General features: G+C 44.2%; 1 protein-coding gene across 5 annotated transcripts in view; it reads right to left on the bottom strand.

Annotated features, from left to right (window-relative positions):
- Window positions 1-25347, bottom strand: part of LOC146634344 (protein NLRC3-like) — a 329883-nt gene that overhangs the window by 212993 nt on the left and 91543 nt on the right. Inside the window, exons 1-3 of one of the 5 annotated variants that reach the window (XM_085376895.1) lie at window positions 1623-1741; window positions 1266-1367; window positions 195-273 (exon numbers count right to left, since the gene is read on the bottom strand). The exons of 3 other annotated variants lie outside the window; for them this stretch is intronic. In XM_085376895.1, the coding sequence (XP_085233021.1) occupies window positions 195-273; window positions 1266-1367; window positions 1623-1741 (300 nt within the window). Of the gene's footprint in view, window positions 1-194; window positions 274-1265; window positions 1368-1622; window positions 1742-25347 lie in introns of those variants that run through there. One more of the 5 variants, XM_085376931.1, reaches the window with a different exon arrangement.

Raw genomic sequence — 25347 nt, 5'->3', positions numbered from 1 at the left:
CAAACTGTTTCACTTTGGTTTTTGTTTAAAGCCTCGATGTTTAAAACGTTTCCCTGTGATCACATTTGCTCCGTCTGATTTCAAAGTTTGTTTCTTTTGGTCATTTAGTCCACAGAGTCCTTGGTGTTCTGAAAGGGACCTATAAATAAATGCATTATTATTAATATTAAAGTAGTTGTTGTACATGTACAGACCATAAATATGGAGTCCAGCTGTGTTTGATGCTGCTGGGCAGACTGACCACTGGGAACCTCTGAGCTCTGCTGCTCCACTCTGTGGAGGAACCATGAAGGATCAGATCAACACAGGATAAAGATCCAGGAGTTTCTGCTCAAATAACTTCATCTGAATCAAGTCTGTCAAGTTTTAAACTCTCAGATTGTGAACATATCAGTAATTTTCAGTCTGTTTTCATGGACGTCCTTTCAGTGGTGATGTCAGGGATGATTTTGAAGAAGCTCATCAAACTGAACCATCAGCAGATCACTGCTCCAAAACCAGAACATGATCCGAGTCTCCCTCCACCACCAGAACACCAGCTTTACTAACGTGGTAGATCAGTGTAGTACAGATCAATAACTGATGAGTCATTTGATCAAAATCACTGAGTGCTTCACGTCTGACCCTCTGATGCTTCTGTAGACATTTTGCATATTTAATGAATGTCTGACAGTTTTACATTCATTCTATGAACACAGTGGAAATGTTGTGTTATAGTCTCCATGTTGTTTCCAGCATCATAAATTCTTAAGTTCAGAAAATTAGATTCTTTCTTCACAGCTGAAAAACAACAACATTTATTCTCTATTGAAATCTGCATCGTCCACTCCAAAGGTCACAATCTGAAGGTAACATCTGGTTTTGTTCCCTGTGGTTAACTCTGAGCATCAGTATGGTGGGATTTATCCACTACATCCACACCACTGTGGTTCAGTGTTGTCCTGATGGAGTAACAGCAGCCAGTATGATCCAGGCTTTAGCTGCTGGGTCTCTGTGTGACCTCTCAGACTGTTTAACAGATCAGACACAAAGAGAATCAGAGCAGCTCTGTTCTTTAAAGACAAACATGAACCCACTCAGGTCACACTTTCCCCACAGATATGAGCATCACTGTCCTCAAACAGCAAATGACCAAGTCGAACATTTGGATCTTTTCTCTTTCATTGTTTTCTTTTTAATGAATCTTTGTAACAATCTGAGGATGTTTCAGGTCATATTTATCCAGGAAACACAAACATGTAAAGGAGTCATCACAGCTCTCTGACCTCGTTGCTCCAGGTTCACCACTGAAGTGTGGAACGTTGCCTTTGGACCGGTCACTCCTCACAGACGGACAGCTGGACCCTGCAGACTGTGACCTCTGACCTCTGCAGACACAAACATGATTGAAGCAGCTGTGATCACACAGACTGCAGATAATGCAGCTGTTTCCTGTCAGTAACATCCTCTTAGATTAGAGTTCAGCTTTTTACAGGAAAACTGGACAAAACTGATTTTTGTTACAAACTCATTTTCATTTCCTCTCAGCTCACAAACACAGTCAGACAATCAACCAGAGTCAACACTGATTATAATGTCAGTGCAGAATTATTTCTGTTACTCAGTGAGTTCAGCTCTCTGACCTCGTTGCTCCAGGTTCACCACTGAAGAGTGGATTGCTACGTTTGGACCGGTCACTCCTCACAGACGGACAGCTGGACCCTGCAGACTCTGCTCTGTCCTCCTCTTCCTCCATCATCATCTTCAGTCAGTCTGAGAGGTAAACCACAAACACTCAGTGAGTTCACATTAACAGGAGGAACTGAGTTACAGTCGCTGACCTCTGACCTGTCATGTAACCTAGAAACCAGGTCAATATGTCTGTAGGTTCAGTCATCCAGGTCATGTGATCTAAGGAGCTTGGAGAGAAAAGAGACGTCTTTAAGTTTCTGGAAGACGTTTCATCCGAGAAGCTTCTTCAGCTCTAAAACCAAACGGTGGAGAGTCCCAGATATTTAAACCTGAGAGGGAAAGAAAGCATGTCGCTGACCCACCACTGATGTTATTTCAAGGAGGAAACTGAGAGCCTTTGCACCAGGAGCACAAACATCAGCTCCAGCAATGATCCACTGATGTGTTTTTATTCCATGTATGAATGTTGTTATTGACAGAGATGACGTTTGTGTGTCAGTGATGCAGTGACTGTTGTTGTTACCTGTACAGGCTGGTTAGACTCTATGAAACAGATCATACAGATCTCTGCATGTTAGAAGAGACTATTAAAGGTCATGAATGAGACAAAGGCAGGGAGGCGTCCTTTACAGCTAAACAGCAGAGTGAGAGAACAGCCAGCACCTCTACATTTATCACATTATACAGCACATGTATGATACTGACAGGGATGAGAAGAATTTAGTGATTCTGATCCCATCATTGATATTACTTATTGATTCTCAGTAGCTCTGCTCTGACAGTCACCACCATCACTGAGCAGCATATCAAAGACATTTGTGCACATTAACTGCATGTTGTGGCTCAAATGTTTGTGCATGTTGGAGGCATTTCCTCTTTGTTGTGATCAGTGTTGGTCATTACTCAAAACAGTCATTATTACACATATTACACAGAACACTTTGATTAAAAGTAATGGAGTACGTTACTTCATTACTCCTCATAACATTACTTTGATGTTACTGTGTAAAATGAACAAATGAGCATGTAACAACATAAAGCTGAGGTACAGCCCCACACACCAACACAGATCCTGATGAGGTCACGTGATGTTTCTCTGAGTGTTTATGAACACAAATCAAAGATGAAACAGCACAAAGACACTTCAAAGTGATTCTACTGTAGAAACATGAACAGGTAGAAACCTGCAGCCTGACTGCTCATCACTTTGTTACCTGTTCAAGTTCAGCAGCAGCAGCTCACTTTATCACGGTGCTGGTCTGGGGTCAGTGTTTACTCAGCTTTAACTAGTGATGTGACGTTCTGTATCGAGGCTTCGAAGCGTGTGTCGAGTAATGGAGGGGGCGTTTCCGCGAAGCGCGTATCGAGGCTTGCTTCATTTATGGGAGGAGCTGAAAATGATGACGTCCGAAGCCTCGCTGCCCGGCTGTACCACGTGACTGGTTCAGGAAGCGGTTCGAACTTTGCCGCGAGCTATGACAGCGATATAAACCCCTCAGACAAAATGTGGGCGTTTGATGGAGAGTTGCGGTTAGTGAGAGTTAGAGACAGTTTAGAAAAAAAAAATCGCCTACGACCTGCCACAGTGGAGAAACTGTTTCTTTTTAATAAAAACCAATGATGTGTCCCCTAAACACTAATCACTGTCCTTGCCTCAATGTTACAAAAGCACAACCACTGTCCACACCTCACCTCACAGTATATGATCATTTCCATTTTAGGCATTTCCAAATAATCATTTTCCATACTGCCAGTATAAATATACACAGTACACTGCATCACTACAATATACATGTTTTACACACTCCTTTTGTTGTTGACATTTACAGGCTGTGTGCAAAAAGGCCACACTCTTCAAATTCATGCCAACTAATATTTTTACGTCCAGTAGGTGTCCTACTAGAGCAAATGAAGCTTCAAGAAGCTTCGCGTTGGGGTGAACCAATTGGATGAAAAGCTTCAGTGCTTCATGAGGCTTCATCTGCCCATCACTAGCTTTAACCTCACTCTGGCTTCTTGGCTAGCCTAGCTTTAGCTTAGTGTTAGCATGCTGTGTGCTAGCTTAGCGTCAGAGCTCTGCAGGTGTCTCGTGTGTAAATATTAATCACAGTGACAGTAAAGGAGGTAAAGGGCTGTGACGTCATCACGTACGCTGCGTCCTCTGTGGGCTCTGAGTGAACTCAAAGTACAAACTACAAGTACACAAACACGAACTAGCTCAGAGTGGCGGACACACTCGGCCTCGTTGGTCCAGCTGTGAGTCCGTTACCGTGAACTATGGAGCGGCAGATTTGTGCTGAACTAAGCTGCACACAGCTGATGTTAGCCAGGAAACATTACACACTGACTTTAATGGAGAGACCGGAAATACAAACACACAGTTTGTTGTGTGAAGAAATCAAACACGAGCTGAACAAACAGTAAAGTTCCTAAAGACAAACTGTTAAAGGAGGAAACAAAGCAAACTTACAGTTTCTTCACACCAACAACAAGCTCCACTCCACACCTGGACACTAAACACGGACACACAGGTGAGCTGCTTCCTGGAAGGAGGCGGGGCTCCACCTGAAACTCAGCACAGGTGGGAGGGGCTCAGCTCTGTGTGTGCTGATGTGTTAACTTTAAAAATATGCCGTCTGACTGCTCAGACTGAGTCAGAGTAAAGTTCACATGCTGACGTGTGGAGACATGAAACCTTGTTGTAGCTGCAGGTGTGAACACACTGATCCCAGATCAGCTCTGCTGTATTTGTAACATGAACATTTCTGCTGCAAAGCTTCAAATGTTCAGCATGTTTCTCTGTTTCCAGTCTATAGATCCAGTCACACTTTCTACCTTCACCTGTGCAGTAAAGACTGAGAGCAGAGCTGAAACCAAGCGTCCAATCAGTGAGCAGCATCAACACCTGAGCTTCATTCAGACTCTGTTATTGAAGATGTTGTTGGTACAAAGTTCATCTGCTGCTCACATGAATCCATGAAAGATTTATTTCACTGAATGTTTCTTCAAAGCTCGTTTCAACCTGTTGAAGTCATGAATGAAAGTGCAGACTGAGAGTGGATCACATGATGTTTGAGGTGTGTCATGTGACATGTTCAGTATTGTCACACATGTCTAGATTGTCCCTGATATCATAACTGCTCAAACACTGATGATTATATTTGAAGAATTATTCCTGATGGCAGCAAAGTTTGAATGGAGCTCTCTGTCTGTGCTGATTTGTCGCCCTCTGGAGGTCAAAGCACAAACTGCATGATGTCACTGTAACCACCACAGTGACAGGAAGTGTTTTTATGACTGAAACACTGAAATGATGCTAACGGCTGTCGTTAGGCTCACTGACAGCAGTGCTGATGTGTTCATGTCAAACACTGGCTCAGGTCAGACTCCTTCATCCTTCTCCAGCGTGAGGCCGCCCTCAGACCCACAGGAGCTCTGACCTTTGACCTCCTGACCCTAACCATTTTAGTCTTGTTGCATCTTTAAATGCAAATCCATCCAAACTGTAGCCGAGCAAAAGAAGCTGGAAGTTGTTCTATGAATGATGTTGTCGAAGGAGCTTGGAAAGAAAAGCGTCTGGACTTCTTTAAGTTGCTTGAAGACTTTTCACCTTCATCCGAGAAGCTTTTTCAGTTCGAAGGTCAAATGGTGGAGCGTCCCAGATTTTAAGCCCTATGGGAGTGTCACCAAAGAGGGACATGGACACCTTAATGCCCACTCACATCCTGGGCCATTTGATCACAGGAAATCACATGATAGGGTGGGGCTAGATCTCACAATGGGTTCACCCAAAACCTTGGCTGATTGTGACCCACACCCGTTCTCACACCGTGGCTCGTGTGATTTGGTAGAGGATCAACAGGGGCTCCGTGTCCCTGAATTTAAACTGAATTTAAACACAACTGTTGACTTCATGTGTTCTGCTCTGACAGCTGCCATGTGTCACAGCGTGGATAATAAAGCCATCAAACTTCACTCAGCTCCAATAACACCATCAGTGTTTGATCTTCAGAGGATTCATCAGCTTTAACCACGATAGAAGCAGGAAGTTAAGATGAAGATGCACCAGGTTGTGACTGAAGGACAAAGCTGAAACATACAGATGTGAACAGATTCAAGATTCAAAGATTCAAGATTCAAAGCGTTTATTGTCATATGTACAGAAGAAAGAGCATGCACAATGCCAAGTTAGATAAGGGTTAAAAGAACAAGATAAGAATAATAAAAACATAAAAATGAGGATAAAAAATAATATAAAAAAATAAAATAAAAAGATAAATAACTGCTGTGGAAAAGAGATATTTTATTTTGTATTCTTATGTTGACATTTTATAATCATAACTATCATTGATTAATCATTTATCATTGTTGAATCTGATGACAGCATAATCTTTGTTTTATCTGAGTAAAGATTAATGTATGCGTATTATCATCATTTTATCCACAGTATTGTGTGTACACCTCTCGAAACTGAGGGTCCAGTTGGGCCTCCACTTCATTTGCAGGCTTATATAAAACATGCACATACAGAGTTATGTAAGACACGCACGTTCGCTCACATACACACTTATTAATAAAAGGAGGTTGTCCCAGGACATCGTCTCACAATTTCACAAAATACACACCAATAACACACATAACACACTTGTTTTTCTCTAAAAGTATTATCTGATGTCTATATAAGGAGAACTGTTGGGTTGGGGGAACTTGATATCATTTCCAGTAAGGTCTAACTGTGTGACGTCATCAGGGTAATATAAGAATGAAAAGAGCATCCGCCCTGCGAAGAATGTTGCAAGTTTTTCTTCCCACACTTCTGTGCAAAGTGTGAAATAAAGATCACTATTTTTGACACCTTACCTGGACTCAGTCTGCTTTCTTCTCTGACCCAAATCGAACGAATTCCAACACTGCAAATAAGTACAAATAAGTAACTGAAGACACGTGTGGTCTGCAGATGTCGATGTACATGGATGTACATGGAGTTTAATGTGCAAAATGAACTTAGTGTGCAAAGTGACCTGATGTGCAAACTGCAGTTTGAGGTCGGTCAGCTGTTCAGGAGTCTGATAGCAGTGGGGAAGATGGAGTTGTTGAGTCTGGATGTTCTAGATTTCACACTTCTGAACCTTCGTCTCGAGGGCAGAGGTGTGTCTCTCCTCTGGACTCTGTGATGGTAGCTGCTCTGCAGAGAGGGCAGCGGGGTCCTGATGATCTTCTCCACAGTTGTTATCACTCTCTGCAGGCGTTTGCGGTTTGCAGTAGTGCTGCCGTACCATGCAGTGATGCAGCTGTCAGGCTGCTCTCCACAGTGCAGCTGTAGAACCTGCTGAGGATCTTGGCCAACATACCAAATTTCCTCAGCCTCCTCAGGAAATACAGCAGCTGCTGAGCCTTCTTGACCAGCTGTGTGGTGTTCAGTGTCCAGGTGAGGTCCTCACTGATGTGGACGCCCAGGTACTGCTGCTCACCCTCTCCACTTCACGCTCCCGGGTAAACAGCGGCTGGTGAGGCCTCTTCTTCTTCCTCGTGTCCACTATCATCTCCTTTGTCTTATCAGTGTTGAGGGTGAGGTTGTTGTCCTCACACCGTGACACCAGACCAGCCTCCTCTCTCCTATAAGCCACGTCGTCCTCTCCAGTGATGCGACCGATCACTGCAGTGTCATCCGTGAACTTCAAAATGATGTTGTCTTTGTTGGAGGTGACACAGTAATGAGTGACCAGGGTGTAGAGGATGGGGCTGAGGACGCAACCCTGTGGGACGCCAGTGTTTGTCTGCCAGTCAAACAGTCCTGTAGCCAGTCACAGAGGGTGGAGGGTGCAGGACGAGTGTTGCCAGTCACAGAGGGTGGAGGGTGCAGGTCGAGTGTAGCCAGTCACAGAGGGTGGAGGGTGCAGGACGAGTGTAGCCAGTCACAGAGGGTGGTGTACAGGTCGGGTGTAGCCAGTCACAGAGGGTGGAGGGTGCAGGACGAGTGTAGCCAGTCACAGAGGGTGGTGTACAGGTCGGGTGTAGCCAGTCACAGAGGGTGGAGGGTGCAGGTCGAGTGTAGCCAGTCACAGAGGGTGGAGGGTGCAGGACGAGTGTAGCCAGTCACAGAGGGTGGTGTACAGGTCGGGTGTAGCCAGTCACAGAGGGTGGAGGGTGCAGGTCGAGTGTAGCCAGTCACAGAGGGTGGAGGGTGCAGGTCGAGTGTAGCCAGTCACAGAGGGTGGAGGGTGCAGGCCGAGTGTTGCCAGCTTGTGAGTGAGTTTGTGGGATCACAGGATTGAAAGCGGAGCTGTAATCAACCAAAAGTACCCTGATGTAGGAGTCTTTGTTTTCCAGGTGGGAGAGGTAGTAGTGAAGGGCAGCAGTGATGGTGTCTGATGTGGACCTGTTGGACGAGTAGGCACACTGCAGGGGTCCAGAGTGTCTGTGATGTTGCTCTGGATGTAGGTGGCAGATTTCTTTTCTCATGTATTAATCACATATTTAATCATATCACATTAGTTATAGTAATATCACTTTCTCACTTTACCATAGTAAGAGCACTCCTGTCACTAGTTTACATGCATGTGGAAAGTTACCACAGTGAGGCCGTTGTAATGGGAGACGTTAAACAGACAGTGAGGCTCCTTCTGCTTATCAGGGATGTAACTCTTTAGCTGACGGCCAAGCAGAAAACAAGGTCATAATTCTCTCTGTGAGGGCGGAGGTATAGCCCCCCTGAGAGGGGCCAACATGTGAAAGTTTGTGGATGTTCTTTGTCTGTGTGTCTGTATGTAAGATGTAAGGGCGGTGGCCACAGAGATGGTCCTGGTGTTTCACTGGGATGCTCTCTCCACATTGCAATGTGTTTATTAAACCCACTTCAAATCAAGCTCACTGGGTGTGTTGCAGAGTATATAGTTAGTGTAGTTGTTGTTTTGTTTTGTGTGTCAGTTCTACTACTGTCATGTTCGGAGGCAATAAGACGCAGGGTTCTCAAGCACGAACCACTTTTATGAATTGTAGCAGCAGTGTACGTCGCTACATCAATTTCTGGAAAACACATATACACACCGGTCTCCTAGCGACCTCTAGTGGCTGCCCTCATGGTAGCCTTACTAGGACAACATAAACAGATTTCACAACAACTACTAAGTGTCTGTAACGTCGGGTTGTGTTTAGTGGTTGAGAGGAGGCGGCAAAAACACTTAGCAGGATAGTCAAAAGAATACACACTCACACTGGGAATTCCACAGTGTGTCCTTTAATGCACCTTATAATGGATTGCATTTATATAGCACTTTCGAGACCCTCAAAACACTTTTACAATTCCACTATTCATTCACTCTCACATTCACACACTGGTGGAGGCAGCTACAGTTGTAGCCACAGCTGCCCTGGGGCAGACTGACAGAAGCGAGGCTGCCACATTGCGCCATCGGCCTCTCTGGCCATCACCAGTAGGCAGTAGGTGAAGTGTCTTGCACAAGGACACAACGACCGAGACTGTACGAGCCAGGGCTCGAACCGGCAACCTTTCGATTACAAGACGAACTGCCAACTCTTGAGCCACGATCGACCTTCTCTTCGGCAACCATATAAGCCCGGCTGAACGGCTGAAGCTTAACAAACATAGTGTTTACAAACATAGAACAGTGTTCGTACAACCCATAACGTTGCAAAAGAAAGGTGTCTGGAGAGGTAAAACATAAAATCCGTCCCTCCTCATGCACTAGCGTGCAAGCACATGTCCACACATTCACAGAGAGGGCAGTGGCGCATACCGATGACAACATTAACCCTCAACTTGGGTTGTCTTAAAGAGACACTATACCACTGTGACTTTTACATGTCACAGCAAAAAAGCCACCAACAGCAGGTTGAAGTGTAAACGCTGTGGGAAAACAGGAGGAGTGATACACGTCCTGTTTCCCCACAAAACAGCACAACCAAGGACTCAGAAGCACAATATAAAATACAAGTTAAAATGCTGGGTCACAAAGAACCGTGACAGACTCACCTTTAACCAGTGTTAACCGGTCCAAGTGTGAACTGAACTTCAGGTAAGAAGTTATGACCTGCAGTCTCTCTGGGTCAGATATAAACCAAGTTTAGGTGGAGTTTATTTTCTTTATTCTGACTTTTTCCGTACTGCGTGCTAGCTAGCATGACGGAGTTTCTATACAGCTGGGTGGGTGCTATGAAGTTAATGATGTTGAACTTTATTTTGTTCATAAGTTATTAGAGTTGCCAACCGTCCCGTCTGGTATTCAGAGAAAATATTACGCGTTTCTTATTGAGGTGAAAAGGAACAGAGTTTGTCCCGTAAATCAGCTACAATGAAAAAGGCACAAAGCTGGAGTTATTCTGTGTCTTTGCTGCACAGCTGCCTCTTCTTCTCTCTTTCTCCCCCCCTCTCCCGTTTCTACTTCAATCATGAAAATTGATCAGTGATCAGCTGATCGGCTCTCTTGTTTGTTTATCGCTCACTTTGCGCCGAAAGAGGAAACCAGCGGATGTCGTGCTAAACAACAGCAGCACGTTTAAGCTTGATCAGCTGTTGTTAGAATTTATTTAATATTAATTTCTAGTATCAGCTGATGTTTGCTGGAGCCACAGCTGTAAAGCTGCTGGTCATGATGTCGGTTTGGATATGTGGTGAGAGGGAAACATGAAGATGAAACCAGGAGCTGTCCTTACTGAATCATCAGAGCTGTGATGGAGAAACAGGTTTACCTTTTAGGTGACATGAATGAGTTGAAGGGAAGTTATGAACTGTTTCTGAGAGACAAACAACACCAGGATCCTTTTTTTAGGTAGCTGACAGCTGGTAACTGTGCAGGTGTGGATCTAGCAAAGTGTTGCCAGGGGGCCAGGTAGGGCATTAACAGGGAGAGGTGGGCACAAAGAAATACTTTTCTTTCTTATTCTCATTTAAAATGTCTCACTTTAAAAAAATAATTACCGTAATTGTCGGGCTATAAGCCGCTACTTTTTCCACAAGCTTTGAACCCTGCGGCTTTTAGTCAGGTGCGGCTTTTCTATGGATTATCCATGATTTTTGTCATATCGTAAGACGATTTGTTTTGTTTGTTCCACTGTTGTACGGCACTACGTTGCCTGGCGGAAGGGCATGTGATCAGACACACAGTATCGGGGTTCAAGAGTGGTGTGTTGGTCACGTGTCCATCCGCCAGACAACATAGTGCCGTACAAGTAGCGCGAAAAACAAACTTCAAAGTAGCGCTACGCGTTCAGCGGGAGTCGTGGATGATGTGCGGTGATAAACTTGCGAAAAGCAAGTTATGCTCAACTCCACCGGTGGAATCTGACAGCGTGGAAAAGTGTGAAAACATCAATGATCACCAACAGATTTCGAAGGGCTGAATGCTGCATGATGGAGAGGAGGACACCGCCACGGCCCTTCTGAGGGTGTTCGACTCTGACGCTGACAACGAGGATTTGTTTGGTTTTGTAAGTGACAACGAAGGAGAGAAGCTGAGAGTGGATGACGAAGCCACCCTGAGCCTGTTCGTATCCGACACTGGAGAAGAGGACTTTGGTGGTTTTAGTGCGCAGGAAGAAGAGAAAGATGGTGAATGACTGACTTTTCTTCTTGTTAAAGCCGTGTCGCTGCACATCCATACATCCATCCATCCACCTGAGCCTAAAAGGTAGTCCGAATCTATTTTTCTGGTGTGCTGTAGGTTATTGTTATGTACTACATTTGTTAGTCGTTTATGAAGCACAGCACATGTTTCATACTTGTAATTACCGCTACTTGTACATATACCTAAAAGGTTATGCAAATATGTATCCACAACTTGTTTTTCAAAATATTAATAAAAGGGGTGTGTCTCCAAACAGCCATCTCTTTCCTGACAATTCGCTTTGTGCATATTCTCTTACATATGATAAGTCAACATTGAAACACCTGCGGCCTTTAGTCAGGTGCGGCTAATGTATGTACAAAACAGGATTTTCCCCTGATTTTAGCTTGTGCGGCTAATATTCAGGTGCGCTTTGTAGTCCGGGAAATATGGTATCTGAATCTTACAACAAACGATTGATAGATTGATGCATATATACCGTCAAAACAGTGTACATCACTGTCACAACAGTGTTTATTTTCATTCAAAGGCTTTATGATTTTTCCTATAATGGTGGGCCGGTCTCTAGTCAAAATGTCTAATGTCAAAATCTAGTCAAAAAGATTTTTTTGTCCCAGTCCAGCCCTGTATGCAGCTCATCTGCAGTCTGGTGTTACCTACATCTTCCTATTCAGAAGGCAGAATTTCCGAGTTCTGAGTACAATTGAAAGCACCACGACTGCAGTTTTTGTGTTGGATGTAAAAGGCGCACATGACGCTGTGACGTAGGCTAGAATCATGGCAGCAGTCAATGACGGTCCAGGCGTGGGATTTCTCTCGTGGAAATATGCACATTATCTTTTCCTTTCTATTGGTAGGTGGCACAGTGCACTTGTGGCAAGTAAGCAAGCTAGAAGACTGGCAAAGTTATGGAAGCAACACATTAACAAGAGAATTCTGAGTAAAACCAAAGTTACTTTCCCTAGTAACTAGTTACTTTGAAAGTAACAAGTAACTTGAAGTAACTGAGTTACTTTTGAGAGAAGTAACTAGTAATGTAACTAAGTTACTATTTTAAAGTAACTTACCCAACACTGCCTTTAACTGCCCAAGACAAAGTTATGTGACATTAGTGATGTTTGTACTAACTTGGTTTTAAAGCTTTTACTTTAACTTATACGCTGTTCAATAGTTGTAGTTGATGATTTTATGGATAATTAAAGTCATATATAAGGAGGATTTTTGCTTCGGTTTTCTCATATTTTTTTCTCAGTCTCATCTTTTGTCATTTCAACTCCATGTGTGGCAAATTCCAACCTCAGCCAAGCTTTCCTGTAACTATAAAAGACTATAAAAGACACATCTCCTGGATGCACTGGTACGCATCTTCAGTGCTGTATCCTGGGGTCATCAGGTGTTTCGGGTCTCACAACATCATACACCCTCGCCCAGGCGACCCAGCCGAAGGTGATCAGGCCCCGACTTCCGTACCAGTAGCTACCCACAGATCAGCCCTCTTGATCCACAGCCACCTTGTGGCTTTCTCTGCCGCTTCACTCACAGCCTGGATGGCCCTCTTCTTGGCTGCCCCAGCCACGCCCAGCCGGCCTAGGACTTTGCATAGTGATCGTCCTGCAAAGCCCCTACAACCCACTTCTATGGGCTCATAGAAAGTCTTCCAGCCCCTTCCCCTGCACTCCTGCACTAGTTCCTGGTACTTTCCTCGTTTCCTTTCATTGGCCTCCTCGATCCGCTCTTCCCAGGGCACTGTGAGTTCCAGCATGATCAGCTGTTTTGAGGCCTCAGAAATAATTATCATGTCTGGCCGGAGTGATGTTTTTGCAATGTTCTGACGGAACTGTAGCTGTTTACCCAGGTCAGCCTGTAGCTGCCAATCAGAGGCTGTGTTGAAGAGGCCGGTTGTTACATTCGGGCGCACCTGGGGTTTCTCTCCAGCCTTAATGAAAGAGATTGCCTTCCTCGGAGCATGATGATGCTTGCTGGTGCTGATTGCTGAGGCAATCTTTTCAGCAACTACTCTGAGCACCTGGTCGTGCTGCCAACGATACCGACCATCGGCCAGGGCCCTTGGGCAGCTGCTAAGGAGGTGTTCTAGGGTCCCTCTTCCAGAGCGCAGGGGACAGACAGGTGTCTCGTTCTTCCCCCACAGATGGAGGTTTGCTGGGCTTGGCAGAGTATCGTATACTGCCTGCACTAGGAATCGGATCCGGTGGAAGTCTGCCTGCATGATGTTTGCCCAGGTGACCTTGCGCTGCAAGGTGCTCTCCCACCTTGTCCATGCTCCCTGCCGCTTAAGGCCTACAGCTCGACTTACTCGCCCCTCCTCCACACCTGCTCGGACCTCTTCCTGGAGTAGCTGGTGTCTCTCCTTTCCCTGTGCCCTGCTGACCTGGGCCTTTGGGACGTACCCCAAGCCTGCTCCCCCTGTTGCTAAGACCCTCACCAGTGTTTTCTTCCTTAGGTGTGACTCTGCCACCTCAACTGCCTTCTCAGCCTTCCACTTTCTTCCTGTCCTTACCTCAATACCTGCTGATGCCACCTTGCAGTCTTTAGAATCTCTGTACTGTAGGGCTTCTTCTAGAGCGGGTATTGGACGAATGTCACCAGTGTCACCAATTTTCTAAAGAAATATATTTCAGAAGGTTCTGTTGACATGAAAATCTCACCAGATGTGGCAACAACCCATCAAATCCACACATGCAAAGTAATCAAACCACACGTTTCCATAGATTATGTGTAATAAAGAGAAATAAGACAGGGAAAAAGTCTTGAACACACTTGCTGCAGTTTGTTTAACACTTTGTACAAAAGCCTTTGTGTATGATGACAGCATGAAGATGCCTCCTGGTGGACAAATTAGTTGAACGCATGTATTCTGTGCACTGTGGGCGTGGCTACACAAAGTGACAGATGGTCTCCGAGGTAACCACCATGAGATGCTCAAATGCTCTTAACTTGCACATCACATGTGCTCAGATGTTTGGTAAATGGTAAATGGCCTGTATTTATATAGCGCTTTACTAGTCCCTAAGGACCCCAAAGCGCTTTACATATCCAATCATCCACCCATTCACACACACATTCACACACTGATGATGGCAGCTACATTGTAGCCACAGCCACCCTGGGGCGCACTGACAGAGGCGAGGCTGCCGGACACTGGCGCCACCGGGCCCTCTGACCACCACCAGTAGGCAACAGGTGAAGTGTCTTGCCCAAGGACACAACGACCGAGACTGTCCAAGCCGGGGCTCGAACCGGCAACCTTCCGATTACAAGGCGAACTCCCAACTCTTGAGCCACGATCGTTTCTCCACATCAACAGGGCCCCTTCTATAAACTGTGAGGATTCAGGTCAATGGCTGTTCTATCAGCTTTAGTTGCTCTCTCTGAAACCAGCTGGCTGTGTTTGGGATCATTGTTTGCTGAAATGTCAACCCTTGTTTCATCTTCATCAACACAAATTTTCCACTAGAGGGTGTATTTACAAATGTACTTACAATGTCTCAGAGTTTATGAAAAATCTAATATTAAACAGTTCCTAAAATAAGCACACTTGTCAACTGGCTAATTCATTTCTTTTATTTTTATGTCTTCAGTCTCCTATGAATGTGGAGTCAGTGTTTCTTCCCCAAGATCTATATTTGAATTTTAAGTTGCTTTCAGATCATGTGAATGATCAAACAGATCAGACTTGGTGCAGATAAAGTTAAAGGTGCAGATACATTTGAATTAAACTTGAATGAGCCCTTTCCACATCTGATCTCTGCTCTTGTTACAGTCACAGTTTCCAGGAAGCTCCACAAGTGTGACGTGCTGGAGAAGAGGTTTGTTTGGCAGCCTGACAGTCACACACTTCACTAGTGGCCAATACCACGTCTTTGCCTTATTACCTTCTCTTTGTCTTGGATCATTACTTGAAGAAGAAATGACATAACTAAAAGTACATATTAAATAAACTGAAACTAGCAAACCCAAAGTAACAAATGAGTTTTGCATCAATCATTGGTTTTTAATTTGAGATTGTTTCGAGTTCAAAAATGTTGAGCAACAGAACACACCAACAGAGGCTCAGGAGAGTGCAATCAGACAATGAGTTTATTAAAACACACGCAGGAGAAGAAGTATACAGCATCACATCAGCAAAACGCCTCCCCCTAAGAATACACAAGATGATGATTTTATAGCATCAGGGTTTTACGCCCCCTCGTGCGTCAATTACAGATTAAAATACATCGATTACAGTCAATGGTACATCTTAACCCTAGAACACTATCGCCGGGTGATTTTCACCCGAGCAAATGTATTTACATAATTTTCAATATGTTGCGTTTGTCTGAGTGTTGTGGGTCCCTGGGTAGCTTCAGCATTGTCTTTGACGTCTTTGAAGGCGTGGGTGTTTCCCTACCCCAAATCCCGCTTTTTCCTACAGGCATGTGTTCGGGTGAATTTCACCCAGCAATAGTGATAGAGGGTAAAGTAGGTTTTGGGTGGATTTCACCCGGTGATAGTGTTAGTGTATAAAATCAGGCGATCTTGCCGCATTTATAACAGCATCATACAACATCATAACAGCATTCAGGCTCACCATATTTACTGTCCCTCTTCAACTACAGCTGTCACCCTGTTGCAGGTTCAGTGTCTTTGGCATCCCAGCTAGTGAGTAACACATAGGTAAGGTTTGTTTAACTTGGCAATTGTTAGCTGATTAGTTTTTTGTTTTTTTTTTATCTAAAAGCTATGTTATGTAGCTAGCTAGATAACTGTGCACATTATTTCTTTCAGCAAATAGCTAGCAAGATAGCTATCTGGTGAAATTCTAGCAGTCCTCTAGGGGAAAAAAATGCCAAAAAGGAAACCACTGAAGTACTTGACCCAAAAGGAAATAGAAGATATTCTATTCAGGGAAAGCAGTGATGAAGATGTTGATCATGTGGAAGCAGAAGAGATGTATGACAGCGACAGTGACGTGGACTACATTCCAAAACCGGGTGATGATGACAGTGATAGTGATTGCTTTGAGCCTAGCACTTCAAGTCATCAGAGAAAAAAAATGCGACATCATGATTCAAGTAGACTGACCACCAGACAAATTCCCACCTCAGGACCTGTTGCCTCTAGGTTTACTGCCCATCTTACTTCCCCTGCCACGTCTGATGCGGTCCCTGCCACGCCTGATGCGGTCCCTGCCACGTCTGATGCGGTCCCTGCCACGCCTGATGCGGTCCCTGCCACGTCTGATGCGGTCCCTGCCACGCCTGATGCGGTCCCTGCCACGTCTGATGCGGTCCCTGCCACGCCTGATGCGGTCCCTGCCACGTCTGATGCGGTCCCTGCCACGTCTGATGCGGTCCCTGCCACGCCTGATGCGGTCCCTGCCACGCCTGATGCGGTCCCTGCCACACCTGATGTGGGTCACAGGGGGAGAGGACACCGCCATGTGAATGATGACATGGCCTATATTGTGAGACTCCAAAACAAGTCTTACAGGAGTACTTCTGGTTTCCAGTGGAGTTCTCGGCCTCAGACATTGGCAGCTACCAGGACAGCTGCACGAAATATCATGCCTGCTTTTACAGCAGGACCAACACCAGAAGCATCAAATGCTGACACCCCTGAGAAGTGTTTCACATTATTTTTTGAGGACCAAATCATCGACGAAATTGTGACATGGACGAACATCCGTATTGATGCTGAAGCTGTGAAGTATCGGAAGATAACAGGTACTTTCCAGAGAACAACCCCGGCAGAGGTGCATGCAATGCTAGGGATTTGTATCTTTAGTGGTTGCCAGATGGACAACCATTTGTCTACTAAAGAAATGTGGAACCCTGCTACTGCTGCACCTGTGTACCGTGCTGCTATGTCTGAGGGTCGCTTTTCATTCCTCCTTAGCTGTCTCCGATTTGATGACCCTGACACACGGCAAGAAAGACAGGCCATGGACAAATTTGCTCCCATTAGAAATATATGGCAAATATTCATTGACAACTGTAAAAAGTTATATGTGCCCAGTCAAAACATAACTGTAGATGAACAGTTGCTTGGATTTAGAGGGAGGTGTCCATTTAGAATGTACATCCCCAACAAACCTGCCAAATATGGTATCAAGCTTGTCCTTGCCAATGATGCTCAAAGCAAGTACCTGCTGACAGGAATACCATACCTGGGGAAACTTGTAACACAACGACAGGATGGACAAAGTCTTGGCCAGCATTTCACCAAGGAGCTGACCAAACAATATCACCATACAAACAGGAATGTGACCACTGATAATTGGTTCACTTCTGTGCCACTGGCAATTGATCTGCTGCAGAACTGTGGCATGACCTTAGTGGGAACAATAAAAGCAAACAAAAGGGAGATCCCACAAGTGATGAAAGTTAAAGAAAATCACGCGCCAGGCTCCAGTGCATTTCTCTTTACCAAAGAACTAACCTTGGTGTCCTTCCTCCCTGACAAAGCATCAAAAAAGAAGGTTGTACTGCTCCTGTCATCCATGCATACACAACCAAGCATAGGACCCACTCGTAAGCCCGAAGTGATTGAATTTTACAACAAAACAAAGGGAGGTGTCGATACTTTTGACCAGATGTGCGCTCACTATGGTTGTGGAAGAAAAACCAAGAGATGGCCCCTTTGCGTGTTCTATGGCATGATCAATGCTGGTGTGATAAACTCATGGATCATTCACAATGAGAATGCAATGAAGAGAGGTGACAACCAAATGCAGAGGAGGTCTTATATGCAGGCTTTGGCATTGGCACTCATCAAACCATGGGCAGAGCAGAGGCTCTCCTCTTCAAATCTGTCACGTCAACTCAGAGTCCTGATCTGTAGCGTGCTCGACATCCCTACCCCTGGCACTGTTGAAGGTGAGGCAGGACCAGTGGCAGCAGAAAGCAGTGGTCCCTTAGTGAGGTGTGCTGACTGCCCCTCAGGCTTGGACAGGAAGACGCGATACAGGTGCCATGTCTGCCGTCGACCGGTGTGTCCATGCCATTACTACCCTGTGTGTACTGACTGCATGTAAGGAATAGGTAAGTAAGAGTGGTCCTGGAATTTGCATGTTATCCTTATTTAGTGCAGTGGTTATGAATAAATATCAACAAGTGGTGATTTCCAAGGGAATTCATATGGTAAAAACAAATATTTTAGTCAACTGGTCATTTTTACCCACTCAAAAAATGCCATTTTTTGTTTCTCTCTCCTGCAGCTGTTCGCGTGTCAAGGAGACTGTGCCTTCACCAGGGAAGACTCAAATATCCCAGGAATGGGTGAACCAAAGACCAAGTTTCCAGCATCATTATATTTTTGTTCAGGATTTGTTTTGTTCTCCAACTGCTAATTTTCCAGAAATTTTGGAGCATTTTTTAGGGTCCCCCAATGAAACTTTTTTTCCCATTTTGTTAGATATGGCACAGCTGAAAATAAAACAAAACCACTCTAATTTGTCATGTGTTGTCATATATTTTATATATTTTGATGACAAGTACTTTTTGTTGGGTATATTATATTGGGTAAAAATCACCCGGGGTTAGTGATGGTGTTACTATATTTAGCGATAGTGTTCTAGGGTTAAATGTGTAAAAAGAGATGCAAAAGTTCAGTTTTTGATAACACCTGCCATACATGGTAATACATTTCAAGCCTACATGGTCCCTGAAGACTGATCCCTTTCTTAACTGCTCTCCTGTCATCTGTTACCAAGTAGACTAACATGCAGTTAGAAGCTAAATGAATTCCAGACCTTTGGGCTGGCAAGTTTCTAGATTATATGTGTTTGTAAGCGTGTACGCGGCCTTCTATGTTCCAGGTCACCCACACAATGGATTGTGAAAAAATAGCGCTTCACAAAGCTTGAGACCTTTAATAGACTGAACATCAACTCTGAATGAGCACAAATATGCAATGTGTCTAAAATGATCATAGCTACACCTGTAATGAAAAAGGTTACTATGATGGCAAACATCTTTGATACAATATCAATCCTGTAAGTAATATTATTAAGGCAATGTTAATAATGCAGGTTATATTATTGCAGTCAAAATAATTTCTGTATCTCCACAAGATCTACGTATGTCCAAGAATGCTAATCACAAACTGCTAATGAACTTCTACCATGGAGCTCCTTCTGCTGCACACTGTGGTTCAGCTGCTGTGGAGGACAAGAGGAAACTGCAGCGGGTGGTGAGGGCAGCAGAGCGGCCCTGGGCCCGACACTAACCTCCCTCAGAGACATTTATATACTGGCAATGTCGTCCTCAAGGACCCCTCGCACCCTGGACACTCACTATGCACCACCACCCATCACATTGCACCTTATATTGCACTGATCACCTGCTGCTTTGTCTAGCATATAACTTGTATATAAAAAAAGCAGGAACTCCAGCAACACTTGAGGGAAGAAGAACAACTTTAATAATTGACCAACGCGTTTCGGCTTGTGGTCTTCATCACGGTCATAGTAAAACATTGTAAAGAATTGCTTAAATACAAGACAGGAAACAGAAAAAAATTCAAATTAACCAGTCAAAACTTCATAGATAGGTCAGCTGACATATAATAGGTAGGTATTGGTTAATTGGTTAAGTCCCGCCCAAGTAAATACTGGGCTAGATCATTAATGATGAGGAGGGGGTGACATAACCCCCATATGTCTGAAAATAACACGTGCATGAAATGCATAAGAAGGATGCTATAAATATACACACAGATTTTAAACAAACAAAACAAAAACAGGGGGCAGTCTTTAATGGTAAAAGCACGTTAGAATTAGAAAACAAGATTACATCATCACATGGGAGCACATTTGTTAAAAGAACCTTATTTATGTCTCTAAATTGTAAAGTCTCTAAAGATTAGACTTAAAATGTAGACTTAAGATGAGATGTCTAGAACGCTACTCCTTCTTTGGCTGAACTAACAAGATTACTTGAATAAACATTACTCATGTGAGAGTAATTTAACTGATAAAATTAGGATAAAAAAATAAAAATATTTTTTTTAAAAAAAGGTGTAGTTCATAAAACCTCATTGATCGAAAAATGCTCATTCATATCTCTGGGGTGCAGACTCTTAAAACCGAATATCCAAGATGCTTCTCTTTTTTTCCGGATAAAATTTATGTTGCCACCTCTTTGGTTTAGTTTAATAGCTTCAATGCCGGAAAAATAATGGTGAATTTGGATGTTTATCATTGAAGTGTCTTGCAACAGGGCTGGTTGAATCATTCCTCTTGAACTTCTGTGTTCATTAATTCGATCTTTAAGAGGGCGGGATGTTTCTCCTATATATATTTTATTGCATGGGCACTGTATTGTGTAGATTACATTTTTAGTTCTGCATGTGATAAAGCCCTTTATGGCAATGGTTTTGTCACCTATAGGGTCTTTGAATGATTTGACATTTTTGGTGTATTGACAATTAATGCATCCTCCACACTTGAAATTACCATGTAGGTTATGAGTTATCAGGGTTTGATCTGGAGCGTCACCATTGGTGATCAGGTAGATTCTGTTCCAGTTATAGTCCCATAAATCATGAAGCTTTCTGCCAGAAAAGCTTCAAATCTCCTTTAAAAGCTATTTGTGGTCTTGGTTGTGGTCACTGATATCATTTGCAAAAACCCCAGTGTGAGAATTGTTGTGTGTGTGTGTGTGTGTGTGCGTGTGTGTGTGTGTGTGTGTGTGTGTGTGTGTGTGTGTGTGTGTGTGTGTGTGTGTGTGTGTGTGTGTGTGTGATTAACATTATCGTGCAAACAAACCAACACAGTTTGATTCTACCATGAAGCTTCTGATGAAACTTATCATAGTAGATCACCTCCTTAGTTAAAGTGGGTGAAAGGTCACAGATAGAGACAGGGTGGGGCTGAGTGTCAGTGATGTGGGTGGAGATGGTGGAGATAAAGTGAGCAGACCAGAGGCGACAGTCCCAGTGTGCCTGCCACTCGTCCTTCATCTTTACCTTCATTATACTCTTCACCTCACTTTCACTGTATTTTATAGTCAAACCTGCACGACTTCTTCTTGCTGCACCTTTTTAAACTCATCGTCCTGTTCATTGCATCAACACCGATATTCACAGGGAGCCATAAGAAATCCACTTCTATCCCTCTGTGTTTGATTCTATACAGTAAATGAAGTATATCAAAAACAATATGTTGCCTAGAGTCTGAAGACATATCACCTGTGCTCACTAGCACGCTGCTAGAGTCCCAGCAAACCACATACCTCCATATTAGTGCGTCCTCCACCCAGTTCAAGCCAGTAACATCACTACCAGCTCCCAGTATAAACTGCCACATCATCTGTAATTCTTTTACTCATCACCAAACTTATTTGTGGGAGAACAAATGCAGCAGCCGCTCTTTTATCTGACAGTGTTGACGCATCAGTAAATATCCTCACATGACCTGAGGACTTTCCCACTATATGAATCTGCTTTTAGTCGCCCCTCCTCCCTCGCCACAAGCTTCCTTTACAACATAACTTATAAAAAACAACTTTATTGACAATCAGCAATAACAATTACAGACAGTCTAGAAGAAGAATCACATGATCAAGGAGCAGAAGTTTATGGTTTTAATAGCTTTTACATTTTGGGAAAGTTTTAAAAACATTGTTTGGTTTTCTTTCTAAAGCGTTGAAAGGACGGCTTTGCATCAGAAAAGTAAGATCAGCAAATGAATCCATTAAAGTTCTTTTGCCTTGTTTGCAAAAGAAGCCAAACAACATTTGTGTCACAAAGAGAGACTTCAGAACAGATCAAAGATCACAAACATCAGGCACTGATGGAAACAGCCAAACACAGAAACAGAGGCACCAGCAGGTGAAGGAGGCCTGTTGTAGAAATGACTCTGAGTGCTCAGGTAGAAACGCATGAAGAACCAGTGCGTCTAATATTTGGAAACCAGTCTGTGTTTGAGCGTCCTGGATGAAACACAGATCATGTTGCAGAGCGAGGACGTCGTCTTTCCTCCCGAGTGTGTAACTACAGGACGTGTGCAGAAGGTTTAATCGTCCTCCTGACAGTTACTGATGAACGAGTCCTTCAGGGAGGCTCCAGGATCACTGTGGCTTTTACCAGCTGCTGCTAAACTGAGAGGTGTTGCTGCTTCATGTGTGAAGATGTTTGCATGGCTTTAACAGTGCAGACGTTCCTCATGTGCACCCATTTCATATGTTTTATTGTGATGTTTAGTAACATCTGCTTTCCTCCTTCAGGCAGACGATAAAGTGAGCTCAGCCTTAAACATGTGGAGAGAACGTTTGACCGACAGTCCTGGGACGACTGCAGAACAATGGTTTGTTTTTAATGATAAAGTTTCATAATGGAAATAAATGCTGAGCCTGTTTCATGATGTTGGCCCTGCAGCATCAGGCAGGATTAATACTGTAACAAACGTGTGTCACAGTTATAATGACTTTAAATGAAGACTTGGGTTGGATGGAGATGTCAGCTGGATTTGTGCTGACTGTCACTTTAAATGTTTTCAGTTCAGCTTCTAAATCTACTTTTGTATAATGTTTGCTGAGTTTTGCACTTCATGACGCTTTTAAGAAGAGCCAATAAATCCTGACTTTACACAAAAATAAAGGTTTAATGTGTTTAGTGTGACAGTGGAGGAGAGCGCACATAATAAGAGTCATTAACAGAATGGTGACAATTATAATCTGTCTCATTTTAGGAGCAGCTCACAGGCACAACAGACTACAGAGCAATCAAAGCACCAGTTAAACGTCCATGTGACTGGCTTACAGCCAATGAACAATCAGTCCCCACTGTCCCCACCAACATCACTGTACTGGAAAGACTGTGCTGCCATGGTCAGAGATGAACTGGTACTAAAATGTAAGGCAGCTGATGTGTGTGGCCTTAGCAGCACAAATGCATCACGGCTGCAACGCTGCAGTGTGTTTAAACATTTGAACATTTCTGTGGCTTCAAACCAGCAGCTGCTCTGTACTCAGTCATGTTTGTGTGTCTGTCAAAGTGATTGTTGTCTTTAAAAAGCCTTTTGTGTTTGAGTTTTGTGAGCAGTGCCGAGCTTCTCTGTAGTCTAAGCCGAGTCGATATATTTGATTCCATGTTTGGTGTGATTTTCAAAGTCAGCAGCAGCAAACGCTGAACAAGCAAAGTTTGGGCCCATCAGAGACAGCAGTGGACCTGCTGACCTGTAGGTGTTGGAGGTGTTTGTGTGCAGCTGTGGGTCAGTCAGCTTTATTTCACTTATCCATGACAGAGCGCTGTTAGCTGTGAGTTAGCATCCACTGAGCTGTTTCATCTACTCTGTCACTGCCAGCAAGCAGAGCCCAGGGTTGGCTTCATAAGCTGGACGTGGCCTTGCTCAAGGGCACTTTAGCAGCACGTTCCCAGCAGTAACAGAGGGATTCAAACTGGTGACCCTGGAGTAGGAATCACCCAGAAAAGTCACCTTATGCCAGAAGTTTTAGTGAGACGGGAACAACATTACAGCTCTGATGTCATTGACCTGTGCAGTGAGGACATATTGAACTGTGAGGACACAGCTTATAGGTTCAACACTGACCCTGGGTCAGCATGTGCAGGTGACATGGTGTTGGTGTCACCACTACAGACAGCTCAGGTTCAACTGGTTCTTCTTTGATTTGCTTCTATAGCACAAAGGTTGACACCAGTCTGGTCCAGTTAGCATCTGAATCCATAAATGTGTGAGCTCGTCCCACCAGAGGACGTCAGCATCATGGGGATAATGTCTACAGCAGGAAAACACAGGGACAGTTGGGTTTGCTGCACATCTGGAACACACAGTTAGCTCAGATATGTTCATGTCGCTAACACCAATACAGTGACTGAGTGCTCTATAGCAGCTAATGCTAACAACTGTAACACTGCTGTTTGTCATGGTTTTCAGACCAAATGATAACAAAACGTTGGGAAAAGTGAAATATTGGAACATGAAATCATAAATTATTACATTTAAACAACAATAATACAGCTAAATTTCCCCTGTTGGCTCATAAGCTGCTCACCTGGATGCTACATCAGTGCAGTCCTCTCTGAACATTAGATAATCAACACACACACACTTATTGTTGAGAGGCTGACTTCACTAAACTCACAGAAACTCTTAAGAAGCTCCTCAAATGATGACTTTGGAGTTTTGTGTTACTGTCAGTGTATAAAAGCTAGAAAAGGAAGAAAAGCAGGAGAAATGATCAAAGTGCTGCTGTGTGCAGGAAGAACTACAACATGTTAGTGAGAAACACAAACAGGGTGTGAAACACACTCCAGAGGAAACGCTGTGTGCAGGCTGTCTGTGACTTCCTGTGTCTCTGCCACAGACTGGGACAGACACCAGTGAAACCAGTCACTGTGGTCATGTGCTTGTAGCCAGCAGCCTGTGATGTGAGGCTGCTTGAGTCAGTCGTCTGCTTCCACCATGTACACCTTGGTGTCTCCTACATGCACAGATGTTTCCTGCAGACTGTGCTGCTCCAGCTGTCACACAGATGTTGAATCAGCAACATCTGCTGTCACGTCCTCCCTGGTCCCACAGATAACAGGCTGCACACAAGAGGCTCACCTCTGCTACCTGCTGCTCCACTCCCCATCGCTGTTTTGGCCACGCCTCCCGTTGGTCAGCAGGTAAAGGTGAAGCCTGGGACATGGAAGCCTTTACAGCAGAGCTTCATGGGCCTGTCCAGCAGCAGGCTGAGGAGACAAAGGTGACAGAGTTCGCTGTTACAAACAGTTTCTCAGCTTTGATCTAAAAGAGCTTCTTTCCTGTTAAAGCAGCTGAGAGTGAGCACATGTTCTCCCCCTGAGGTTCTCATGACAGAGGAAGAACTCACAGCTGAGGAGGACCAGGATCTCCATCCACTCACAGTCCCTGCAAACAAAACCACCATTTGAACTTTAACATTTGCTACGTGTGCACACAGTAAGTGATGGAGGATGAACTGGTCCTGTCTCTGTTGGTGGGCTCGTATACTGGCAGGAAGGAAGCTTCTCTGGGATTTCTCAGGCTTTTCCCCGCAGCACGCCGTGTGATAAATACTCACAAATACTCACAAACGTGTCGTTTCATGCGTCGGTCAAACACTCGACG

The sequence above is a fragment of the Diplotaxodon limnothrissa genome, linkage group LG3 (assembly GCF_057381915.1).
Source record: "Diplotaxodon limnothrissa isolate DT_005_m linkage group LG3, D_limnothrissa_male_GT1.1, whole genome shotgun sequence".
Lineage (NCBI taxonomy): Eukaryota > Metazoa > Chordata > Actinopteri > Cichliformes > Cichlidae > Diplotaxodon > Diplotaxodon limnothrissa.
This window is presented reverse-complemented; position numbering and strand designations above follow the sequence as displayed.